General features: G+C 54.1%; 4 protein-coding genes across 4 annotated transcripts; 3 read left to right on the forward strand and 1 right to left on the reverse strand.

The window, feature by feature from the left end:
• Window positions 1-742: 742 nt before the first annotated feature.
• On the forward strand, window positions 743-1,930 carry CORC01_02934 (aliphatic nitrilase; the record flags this gene model as incomplete). Its single annotated transcript, XM_022614584.1, has 3 exons — window positions 743-900; window positions 1,011-1,188; window positions 1,265-1,930. 3 exons carry the CDS (start codon window positions 743-745, stop codon window positions 1,928-1,930), a joined length of 1,002 nt encoding a protein of 333 aa, XP_022478885.1.
• A 604-nt stretch (window positions 1,931-2,534) lies between these two features.
• Window positions 2,535-5,408, forward strand: CORC01_02935 (nitrogen assimilation transcription factor nit-4; the record flags this gene model as incomplete). The annotated part of the gene is made up of 8 exons (XM_022614585.1): window positions 2,535-2,633; window positions 2,716-2,883; window positions 2,935-3,721; window positions 3,786-3,918; window positions 4,007-4,225; window positions 4,302-4,457; window positions 4,556-4,757; window positions 4,836-5,408. The coding sequence occupies 8 exons, from the start codon at window positions 2,535-2,537 to the stop codon at window positions 5,406-5,408; spliced, it is 2,337 nt and encodes a 778-aa protein (XP_022478886.1).
• A 1,525-nt stretch (window positions 5,409-6,933) lies between these two features.
• Window positions 6,934-9,334, forward strand: CORC01_02936 (uncharacterized protein; the record flags this gene model as incomplete). The annotated part of the gene is made up of 5 exons (XM_022614586.1): window positions 6,934-7,248; window positions 7,332-7,880; window positions 7,946-8,245; window positions 8,303-8,700; window positions 8,761-9,334. The coding sequence occupies 5 exons, from the start codon at window positions 6,934-6,936 to the stop codon at window positions 9,332-9,334; spliced, it is 2,136 nt and encodes a 711-aa protein (XP_022478887.1).
• A 758-nt stretch (window positions 9,335-10,092) lies between these two features.
• On the reverse strand, window positions 10,093-10,401 carry CORC01_02937 (uncharacterized protein; the record flags this gene model as incomplete). The annotated part of the gene is made up of 2 exons (XM_022614587.1): window positions 10,093-10,271; window positions 10,371-10,401. The coding sequence occupies 2 exons, from the start codon at window positions 10,399-10,401 to the stop codon at window positions 10,093-10,095; spliced, it is 210 nt and encodes a 69-aa protein (XP_022478888.1).
• Window positions 10,402-11,963: the final 1,562 nt, after the last annotated feature.

The following is an 11,963-nucleotide window of genomic DNA, read 5'->3' on the forward strand; positions in this document are numbered from 1 at the left end:
GGTCGTCAAACACTGGTAAAATCTGTGTGTGAAGACTGTCAGGGGCCACAGCAGCAAACATGCACGGATCGAGACAGAACAGACGGCGTGAGGTCACACGGTCCAGGATCCGGCAACGAGCGTGAAACCTTCATGTTTAGTTCGTGCTATTCTGGCGCATCTTTTCAACCAACGGCATGGTCGATAATAAGAAGCTAATCATGGATGACGAGATAGGGTAGTGCTCAGCCGGTGAAGCTAACCCCACCGACTACGCGGATTGCCTGCATTATTTTTTTCCCCCTCCCTCACCGAATTACCCCGGATTCTTGATAATGCACTAGTGATCCAGCCCAGGAGTAACGCGGCATCAGACAGAGGTACCAACGATACGGATAGGGTAGTGCTTAACCGTTGGGAGAATCTGGGGAATAGGTAAGAGAAAGAGTGCCGGTTGGTTTTGTGAAGTTTTTGCAGAAAGAGACAATCTCCAAATGTCTTGAAAAAGGGTAATGCACTACCGCTGGTGGTTGCCGCGCCAAAATGGCCCCTCAAGAAGATAGATGTCGTTGGAGAAGGCGGAAAAGCATAGCCTCGTAGTCGTACAAAAGAGGGAGAATCTGCCCGTGAATGAAGTCGAATTCAGATGAATACACCTCAGCATATTCCAACAGTCTCCTTCTGACTTCCACATCACGTCATAAATGGCATAGTCTCCAACCACTCCTGTCTGTAATCTACCCAGAAGAACCTCATACTCGCAATGGCCTCCAAGCTCAAGATTGCAGCCATCCAGGCCGAGCCCGTCTGGCAAGACCTCGAGGGCGGCGTCAACAAGTCCATCACCCTCATCGAGGAGGCTGCTAGCAACGGCGCCAACGTCGTTGGCTTCCCCGAGGTCTTTATCCCCGGATACCCATGGTGAGTTGTAACTGTTATCCTAGCAAAACTCTCCTGTCCCCGATGAGAAAAGCCTTGATCTGTTTTGCTCTCCGCGTCAAATGGGTAGACTAACTTCTGACCGTCGAAAGGAGCATCTGGGCCCAGTCTCCCACTGACAATGCCGGTTTCATGGACGAGTACTTCCGCAACTCCCTCGTCAAGGACTCTGACGAGATGAAGCGCATCTGCGCCGCCGTCAAGGAGGCCGCCGTGTTTGTCGTCCTGGGCTACAGCGAGCGGTACAAGAACACATTGTACATTGCCCAGGTAAGGCGGCACTTGCCTCCCCTTCCCCCCCTTCCTCATCCATTCGTCTTCTCACACAGCCACCTGCCCCCTATAGTCCTTCATCGACGAGAACGGCGTCATCGTGCACCACCGCCGCAAGATCAAGCCGACGCACGTGGAGCGCGCCTACTGGGGCGACGGACAAGGCGAGTCCCTCCAGACGGTAGCGCCCAGCACGCTGTTCCCGTCCGTCAAAATTGGCGGTCTCAACTGCTGGGAGCACACGCAGACGCTGCTGCGGTACTACGAGTACGAGCAGGACGTGGACCTGCACGTCGCGAGCTGGCCGGTCCTCTGGCCGCACCCGACGGACAAGGACGGGGTGAAGCAGGCGGACTGGCCGGGCCACATCACGGACGAGATGAGCATGCGCTTCTCGCAGGTGGTGGCGCTCGAGGGTGCGTGCTTCGTCATGGTCTGCACGCAGGTCGTCAGCGAGGCGTCCAAGAAGCGGTGCCGGATCGACGAGTTCGGGTACGCGACCAACGCCGTCGGCGCGGGCGGCGGGTTCAGCATGATTTACTCCCCCTGGGGCGAGGAGCTCGTCAAGAGGCCGCCGCCTGGTGAGGAGTGCATCTTGTACGCTGATGTCGACCTCGCGGACAAGGCCAAGGCGAAGCAGAACCTCGATATCGTTGGGCACTACTGCCGTCCTGACCAACTGAGCCTGCGCGTCAACAAGTACCCGGCGCGTCCGGTCTTCTATGCGGCCGATCCTTGAGAAAGAGATGCTGAAGGATGGGTGGGAAGAGATTTGCTGATGGGCTGTTGAGGAATTTACGGACGTGAAATATCAGCTTGCAAGTTTGCGGGATGAGTGCGTCTTTCCAAGAAGAAAAGGGAGTTGAGCTACATGTAGGTGTGTTTACGCGTAGTAGTAATGATGATCTTCATCTCTCTATCCGTACCTTACTTTCTTTACCTCGTGAATATCTGGCCCTCCCTCCTTAGTGTTTTAGAGTTTAATTTAGTCTGGTAGAAGCAGACGGGTGGATTGGGCGGAGCTTTCGATAACTGAGCGTACGTTAATTGGGGAAGTGCGGGGTTTTTCCTCTCCTCTTTTTCCCATCTTTTCACAACTGCGATGTTGTTTACCGGCCCTCCCATCGGTAATAGTTGTTAATATTGAATCTCCGGCTTTCCGACATCATCGGGATCTGTCAGATACACACATACTGCCTTATGGGATGACGCTGCCTCTGCCACTCACGATAACCCGCCCATAATATTGACATGAACTAAACGATTGGGCCATATCCATACTTGCGGTTGCTTGCTTGTTTTCTTCGGCAAAACATGCCCGCGTGTACCGGCCTCTGATAGCGATGTCGACGTCCTTCTCTCTTCCTCAACGGCAACCCGAGGGCAAAAAGAGACAGCGGGTCTCCATCGCCTGCCTCGCGTGCCGGCAGAGACGTATGCGAGTAAGTCATTCCCCGTTTGTAATTCACATCTATTTCCTTCCCCGTCCATTGCCGTAGTGACACGGAAAACCCTCTCCCCTAGTGCGACGGACAGCAGCCCATCTGCGGTTCTTGTACGAGGAGGGGCACAGAGTGTGAGTTCCAGCATGCGGAAAATAAACGCCGGTATGTCGTGAACCAGACCTTTCCCTTCCCCTTCCTGTCCTCTCCCCTTCAACCCTTTCCAACCCACCTCTCCACTCCCCACGAGGTTCAGAAAATTGTGAATCTCATCGCAAGCCGGTTCGTGCTGCGCTGATAGCCACGGACGTGTGTTGTCATCCCCAGACCGCCCAGTAAGAAATATGTAGAATCCCTGCAGGCCCGGATCAAACACCTAGAAGCCCAAGTCGTCGCCCTAGGCTCCCAGCCGGCATCCGGCTCCGGCTCCCTCGCCGCCGAAATCACCGAGAACAATGACCAACAGCCCGGCAGCACCGGCGAGGACGATGATGACGACGACGACGACGACGGCGACGGCCAAGGCGGTCCCCTTTCGGACCTCACCGGCCTCGTTGGCCGCCTCAACGTCACCGACGACGGCCAGCTGCACTACTTTGGATCCCAGTCGTCCTACAACCTCGTCCGCGAACCCGCGCGGGACTCAACGTGCGACCCTCGCGAGCCCTCGCTCAAGATGCAAAGACAAGGCCTCCTCGCCGCCGCCCAGCTCGGCAAGATGGTCACAGTCCCCGACGAGCTCCAGGCCCACCTGCTCGAGCTCTACTGGCGCTGGCAGAACCCCTGGAACTACGTCATCCACAAGAGCGCTTTCTTGCGGAGCTACCGTGGCGAGGATGACGGCAAGTACTGCTCGCCGCTGCTGCTTTGCTCCATCTTTGCCATTGCGGCGCGCTACTCTGATCGTCCCGAGCTGCGGACCGTGCCGGATGATCCTAGCACTGCTGGAGATGCGTTTGGCGAGCACGCCAAGATTTTGCTGTTGTATGAGAGCGAGGCGCCGACGATTACGACGGTGCAGGCTGCGTGTCTTCTTGCCCTGAGGATCATGTCGGATGGGAAGGAGGCTTTGGGCTGGCTTTACTCTGGTATGTGTTATGTTGTACGAGCCAGGGGTGTTTACGTGAATATTCGTCTGCTGATCAGCGCCAGGAAACGCAACAAGGATGGCGCATAACCTTGGGCTTCACCTCGATTGTTCTAAATGGGGCACTGCCGGTCTGCTCTCGGAAGAGGATGCCGAAGCACGGAAAGTGACGTGGTGGGGGTGCTATGTGGTCGATAAGTGAGCAGTCTCCTTTTTTCCCACCTACCTACTGTCTTTCCACATCGGAGGTGAGAATATCTAAAATCCTTGGCTGACGCCTTTCCAGGCTATTTTCTACCGGGCTGGGGCGGCCAAGCAGCACACCAAAGTCCACCATCTCTTGCCCCAAACCCAGCATAGACAGCAACGAAGAGTATACCCCATGGCTGCCGACGTCAGACGCGCTGGGGTCCGACAAATCTCTTGGAGTTCATTCACACATCTCCTCGACGGCGTGCCATGTTTCTGAGACGTTTACCATTGCATGTGAATCAATGGACATAATGTACGGTTACTTCCGGTCTCAGCTGACCCGTGCTTGGCTACATGGAAGCTTCTCTTACTTACAAAAGCTCTCTCAGTTACGCCGCCAATAGCAAACTGTCGACACGAGAGATCGAGGACGTCGTCAGCAAAACAGACGTGGAATTGCGGACGCACTATAGGCAGCTTCCGAGCTACCTCCGGCTACCAGCCTCACCCAAAACGCCGATGCTCCCTCACGTCTGTCTGTTTCAGTACGTTTTCTCCAAGGATGGGGACATTTTCTTCTTTCTCCCGGAGCATGCAAGAAAGCAAGGGAATGGAACAGAACTGACCACTATTTGCTCAACAGCATCCAATTTCACGCACACCTGATTCTTTTACATCGGCCGCTCGTCCACAAGCGAAAAAGGCGGCCCGTCAGCGTCAACACGCCGACGGATGACAGCAGTATCGAGGGGGTCGGGTATGAAAATCAGCACATGGTAACGTGCCGCCACTCGGCGGCCGAGATTGCAAGGTTGCTGCGCATCTATAAGCAGCAATACACTCTCGTAAGTGCCACTTTTTCCTTTTCTCTTTGCTTTGAATCTTTTACCAAAAAATGGCGCCATCTCACTACTGGTGAACAGCGCCGCATACCCATAGCGGCAGTCCACCTCTGCTTCGCGGCCGTGGTGATTCACCTCATCGACGCCCAACCATCGAGCCCCAACCGGCAGCAGGCGATCCGGCACCTGCAGACGTGCGTCGAGGCGCTGCGGGATTTGCGAACGGCGTGGTGCGCATGGAGCGACAGGGCCCTGCGAGCGGCGCGGCTCTTGGCGAGGGAGTGGTACCAGTGTGAAGATGTCTCACTGCTGCAGCACTGGGGTGGAATCGGCGGGGTCGAGGGCAATAGGTCTGGACCAGCGGCAGCAGCAAAAACAGCAGCAACACTAGCAACACCAGCAGCAGCGGGAGTTGCCGTCGGGATCTCAACCAACCAACAACAACAAAATCAACACCAACAACAGCAACACGGTGGTGGCACGACGGTTGCCGACAGAGTGATGTGCCAAAGGCAGACGGTGGACGGTGATGCGAAGGTAGACCCGCTGGCGTTTCTTTTTGACGTGGCCACGCCCGATCAGTACACGGATAGTCTGGTCAAGGAATGGCTGGCGGAGAGCGGGTATGATGTGTTGAACACAGTCGTCGAGTGAAGTTGATGAGTAATCTTGACTGGCGTTTCTGGTGTGTCTGAATGTCTCGGTCTACTCATCACATGATGTGGAGAGGAGAGGTCCGAATGGGGTCCCTTTTCTAGCATGCCTAGGTACTCGGCAGAGACGAGAGTTGTGTCGAAGGGTCAAATCGGGTTGCAACAAGGCCGGCTCGCACTAAATGACTCGTGTCAGATCCAACACAAGCTGTGGCAGACTAAAAGCCCTTGTACGCAAGAGAGGGGGGCCGGTGTGTAGAAGACAGACTTGCCTTAATTACGGAGTACGGATAGACAAGGCGTATAACGCAAAACGGCTCTGGAATTGTGCAACGTTATGTTCCAGATGGCTGACCGGTGATTCCCCTTTGAGTCTAGTGACGCAGCTTAGCTCGGGGGCACCTTTGGTACGGAGCCACGGAGCGTCGTCCGCAGTTTTGGGTCTTGGGGGTGGCACGGTTGGCGGTGGTCATGGGCCATGGGCAATGGGCAATCGCATGGTTCGACATGCACGGGACAGCCGCTGACGGGTTTGATGCCCCGATTTGACGCAGAGTGACGGTGAATTCTGTCGAGTTGCGTTGGCCCTTTTTTGCTGGTCTGATTGCTCCGTCTCATTTCTTCCCCTCCTCGTGTGGGCTTTTTTTGTCTGTGGTATCCGTAGAATGAGTGTCCTGTTGGTGGTGTCTTTTTCTCCTTCTTTTTCTTGGTGTTGGTGTTTATGGCACTTTGCACTCCGCACGACGCCTCATCCCAACCGGAGGTTCCTCTCCAGCTGGCAGGTCCTGATCGGTTTCGCTTTCCCTCCCCCATTTCAGATCGCCCTTTCCCTCTCCCCTCTCCCCTTTTCACTTTCCCATGCTGCCATCAGTGGAGGGGTGCACCCAGAACCCACTCAAGAACAGGAGCGTGCTCCGAACGCCTCCCATTGGCTGGGAACACCCGCCGAACCAATAGGAGCACCTCTTTACACGGACCCACGTGATGGGTATCTGACGGGGGCCCACCGATCGAGATCGAAGCCTTTCCTTCATCCGTGTTCCTTCCCCTTCCCGAATCCCAACTGAACAGCAGCCGGCCAGGTGGGACAATTGAGAGAAAGGGCGGAAGGCGCACAGCACAGCACACGGGCAGCTTGCGCTTTGCTCTCGGCTGTTCCTGCTTACGTTTTTTATATTTTTCTTCTTGGTATCCCACCACGTGCTTTTTTTTTATTCCACTCTGTTCACCTGAGAGGCGGAATCTGCGTCAATCAGAAGCCAAGCCCACGGCCTGGCTGTCCCCTCTGCTGTTCTTTCCCCCCCCCAGATTAAAAAGGAGACCGAAAGAAGGAAAGAGCAGGAAGGGACAGAGCTGGTCCATGCGTTTTGAGGGCTGATGTGAAATTCCTCAGCCATTTGCCGTGGGAAGACACACACAGGGCCACCGTCTCATCCGGAACAGACCAGCATATCAGCCAGGAAAGGAACGAAGAAGAAAAAAAAACGGGAAGGAGGACACTGCAAAGCGGGAAAAGCTCCAATCTCATGTCGCTCCCCGCAAAGCGTCGTCGCGTCATTCTTCCCGCACCGGGCGCCAAACCTTCTGGATCTCTCCCGCCCGCCTCTTCGTCCCTGGCAGCAGCAGCAGCATCTCAGCAGCCCTCGGCCTCAGGGCGCGGATCGACCGGTGGAAGCGGGAGCAGCGAGGAGTCCTTATTGGGGAATGATCCGGGTCGCGACCTTCAGTCTAGGAGCCAGAGCATCGACTCTTTCTCGGCCGATGCCAAGAAGCCGAGCGCCGCTTCCAAACGACAGGTCATTGCAGTTGCTTGCGACAATTGCCGCCGGAGAAAGGCAAAGGTGAGTGGACGAATCGTCGCGACTTGAATGCTCTGCACGAGAGTGAGGGCGATGACACGATCCAAGACTAAGAAATTCCATAGTGCGACGGCCATCGCCCCAAATGCCAGCATTGCTCTAAAAGGGGCGTCGAGTGCCATTATGAGGCCAACCAGGGCGAGACTGTAAGTCTCGCGCTCAAACGCAAGGCCAACGACCTGGAAACCGAAAATGTCCAGTACAGAGACCTTTTCCGCATGGTCTGCACCAAATCAGAGGATGAGGCAAAGGAGATTTTCCGCCGCATACGCCAGTCCGGCGACCCCCTCAGAGTACTCGAATCCATTCGCCAGGCAGAGATTCTGCTCCCCTCGCTCCCCGTAAATGACCGCATCAGCGATTCGCGATTAGTGAAACTCAACGAAAAGGCCATGGAAAACAGTGTCCTCCGCGTGCCGGCAAAACCCTGGACAACTGTTGCCGATGACGGTATTGTTTCCGAGTTAATCACCGACTTTTTCAGCTGGGACAATGCTGGTTGCTTTCCGGCCGTTGAACAGAACTTGTTTCTCGAGGACATGAGGTCTGGCGATATCAAGCGCGCCAAGTGGTGCTCCCCTATCTTGGTCAACGCAATGTGTGCAGTCCGAGCTGTAAGTCCCTCTGCGTCTCGGCAACATCGCAATAGGGCGTCCCACGACTAACAATCTTCTGTAAGCCCTTCGTTGCAACCGTCAAACAATTCCACTCCATTACTGGCCAAGACCTGGCCAGGCAGTTTCGGGAAGAAGTCATGCAGCTGGTGGAAAAGAGCCACGGCCGAGCGTCCATCCCGACCATCCTCGCCCTCGTCCTCGTGGATTGGTCGGCGAGTATTGCAGGCGACGAGGCCAGTGCGAAAATGTACCGCTTCATGGCATGGGAACGCTATAAGCGCTTCAAACCGGAGCGACGGTTCGCTATGCTGAACAAGGATGACCCTAACGATGCCATTGAAATGCTCTGCATTTCCAAAGCGGTGTGGGCATTATTCCTAATGGACAGGTGCGTGCTACCTGATTAATTCAACTGCCAGAAGCCCTTGCAACAAGCTGACCCTAGACTTGGTAGCCGCGTGTCATATTTTTACCACTCAGCAGCAGATATGCCGCCCCCCTCAATACCCAGATTATTCGACAACTGCGGGCGAGATGCAGTCGAGCCTCTGGGCAACGTCGACATTCTCGGTCGACCCTATTTAGAATCTACAAACCAAATACCACTCGTCCCTGGAATGGCAACAGTTGTGTCCAACCTCGCCTGCTTACAGTACGACATCATGTCGTACCTCACGTCCGGTAGCACCATCAAGGGCAGCATCGAAGACGTGAGGCGGAAAAAGCACTGGTACTGCAGATTGCAGGAGTTCAGACTGGCTTTGCCCAAACGTTTTCAGATCGAATACAACTTGACCCCAGCAACCTGCTTCCTGAGGTGAGTCGAGGCTTACCAACTGTCATGTGTAGAGTGAGAAACCATGCTGACACCGTCAAGGATGCATGAGAACGAGATAGCCTATGCCGTCCTCCAGTCTCTCAGCCCATCGACCATTTTTGACACTCCCTACACCACACCCTCAACCACTGTGAAATCCCTTTGCCTCCAGCACTGCATATCCGACACGACCCTCGCTGAGGCGTACCTACAACGCTACTGCACCCACTCGTACATCACCCGCCTCGTATTCGTGGCGATGCAGAACCTCATGCCCTATCTCAATGACACTCACGCTGCCACCAACGACCTCTTCACCCGTCTCTGCATGATGGGCGGTCTCTCAGCACGCGTCGTCCGCATGTCAATGTACCTCCTGCAAGCGGTGCAGGCCATGGCCTGGGCGATGAAGCAGGACATCCCGGCTGCCGCGCGGCCGTACCTCGATCCCTGGGTAAAGCTGGCGATTGAGGACAGTGAGACAAAGGCACCGAGCTACGCGGTCCCGGATCGCGAGGAGATCAAGGCACTCTTGGCAGACGAGGACCAGAGTGACGGAGGTTCCGGCGAGAGCGGTGCCGAGCTGTGGGCTTTGGTGGAGAGGTGGGCTCTTAGCACTGGCAAAGGTCTCTAATCATTTACCATGTAGTCAATGGAGAGCCAGGCGTTTGGTTCGGTTTGCATGACATGTGTTGTAACTTGGAAACGTGTTTGATCATGAGGACAGTGATTGTTTCTATGTATTTGCAGCGGGTGGGGTGGCCGTTGGCAGAACAGAGATCATTGACAGCGGGGGCTGTCTTGTGTTGCTGCGAAGTTATGACCCAAAACTGATACAACACCGTGAGCTGGCTGTCAAGATTTCTCTCGCCAGGCTATTCATGTCAGAAAAGTCTATCCCTGCATCTTGAGATGGCGCTCTTGACTCTGATATGATCCCTGTGGCCTACGCGAGGTACAAGAGGCCGAGTTCACGTATGTTGTGTACCTAGGTACCTTGGTCAAAGATACCCTTCGCACCTCCAGCCTCCAAGGGGAGAAAGAAAGGCCATATAATTGTCTGGGTAAATGAGCATTGCCCAAACAGTCCTTCACGCCAACCTTGATACCTCCCAAACCCATAATCTTCGCAACCCAAGAATGAGTCCAACCAACCGTTGCATTTTCACAGATGCGTGACATCACCACCAACCCACGCTATTCCATCGTCGCCATAGAGGGTCTCCATAGTATCTGCCCCCAAAAGAAGACGAGCTGCGGCACGCCCTTGATCAGAGGTGGCAAGATACCCATTCTGACAATCACAGGCTATTACCGGGAGACGATGTGGTAGCCGATGCAGCATTTGCCGACCTTGTTGTCGAGGGAGTATTTTTGCGGCTGATCCGTCGTTCACTGCGCCGTGAGCGTCGGCAGCCACGTAAGCAGGAGGGTCCAGCAAGCCTCGGCCGGCGCGAGAGGCCCGTTGTGAGGCACATGTGCGGCTTTTTTGAGGTCTTGCAACAGCTTTTCTTCGGGCGATACATCCGGCTCGGGTGTCTGGTGGCAGCTGATCTTGGGGATGTCGGTGCCTTTACCCGTATGAGGCCGTTATGGGTGTGATGTAGAATGTTGGTGTTTTGGGGTCTGATGCTGGGTCCCGTCGGGTGAAGTTGCCGTGTTCGTCGTACCATTCCCCGTGAAGACCCAACTCGTACCCATTGTCTCGTCGAAATCGGCGCGACTGTTGATTCTGAACTCGGTTTATTTAGTATACTTGCCCTGAACTACCTCTTCATATTCATTACAAAGGAACGTTTCAAGGACAGTAAGGATAGACGCTGGAAGAATCACACTTGAAGCCACGTTGTGTGGAAACCTGCTGGCAAAGGGAGAGGGATATTAGCAAATCTTGGCGATTCATGGATTTGAGGAGAACAAGTTTACGGGGATCCAATAGTGTGATTGACCTCTTACCGTCTGCAGTTGTGGCCATGTTGTTTGTCTTTACTGCTTACTCGTACTGCCGATCTTCAAGGATGCGGTCGAAGACGCCACAGACGACTCCAGCTGCCGTATCGCTAAGAGAACCTACTTACTTATTGAGCCATTCCACAGAATTACCAATCTGACCGTAGACTTTGACTCGGAGCTTCATTCTCTGCAATAAGCTTAAAGAAAGACCTGCAGAAAGTCTTGCTCACGAACCTACTCTATGAGACGCTCTGCCCCTGGGCCGACGGCCCCTGAATCGTCAACTTATCAGCCGTTATATGCCAATGGTTCAGTATACTTTCCAAAGCCGGTATATAAACGGCTCAAATTAATATGGTCTGTGCACAAGATCCGCGGAATTGGATTTCGTGTTCTTGACGTGGTCTGTGACCAGTCGTTTTGCTGAAGGCCTTCTATCAACGGGCATTTCAAAGTGAAAAGAGTCTTTGCATTGTCGTCCGGTTTTCAAGATTGTGGATATTGCTATTGACTTGGGCTGAGTCAATGTAGTGCCGTATCGAATCGGCAGGTCCATCATTGTACGTGCTTTATACATCAAGGTTTGATCACTCGAGTTGAAAGTAATACCTCAATAACCCGGCGTTTTCCCCATGCTCTCACTATAACGGAATGAGTGCTAATGCCAATCGACGCATCGTACACTCGGATGAATACCTGTTTAATGTAGTATACCGTGTTCTCATCAATCCTGATCCCGGCAGGCTTTGCTCATCGGCGCAGTCGTAGACTCTAGCCTTTACTCGGTTAGGGTGTCAAGATGTCCAGTCCATGAAAAGTGTCTGACGGAGGTACATTACGCAATAAACGCGGGCCACAATTCATTTGCTTCAAGCACACCGATCTGGCAACCAAAAATCCTTGCTAAAGCATTTACGACGTGATGGCGATATCTCACGTTCTTAGAATGCTATTCTTCCCCGTCAACATCGTATCCCTATAGGAAGTCGACTTATGCAGAGCTCATGGCTAGAACGAACATGACCACTGGTGACCAAAACCATTGTGACCCGCAATCCATGGACGAATTGCAACAACCTGGCGTATCGACGGCATAGCTTTCAAACTCGTTCCTCGGTATTCGGGTGGCAGGAAGACGAAATTTTCTCGAGGTTGAGCCTCCCTCTGGCCGCTTCCGCGAGACTAGCGCCAGTCTCAGATTGCTCATGTCTCGCATGCTCGCCCACCTTGTGGCAGTAGTCCTTGGCATTCGAGATTTCCACGAATCGATTCACGATCAGATGTTCAACCAGCTAATATTCACGTCCATA

The sequence above is a fragment of the Colletotrichum orchidophilum genome (assembly GCF_001831195.1).
Source record: "Colletotrichum orchidophilum strain IMI 309357 chromosome Unknown Scaffold_17.1, whole genome shotgun sequence".
Classification (NCBI taxonomy): domain Eukaryota; kingdom Fungi; phylum Ascomycota; class Sordariomycetes; order Glomerellales; family Glomerellaceae; genus Colletotrichum; species Colletotrichum orchidophilum.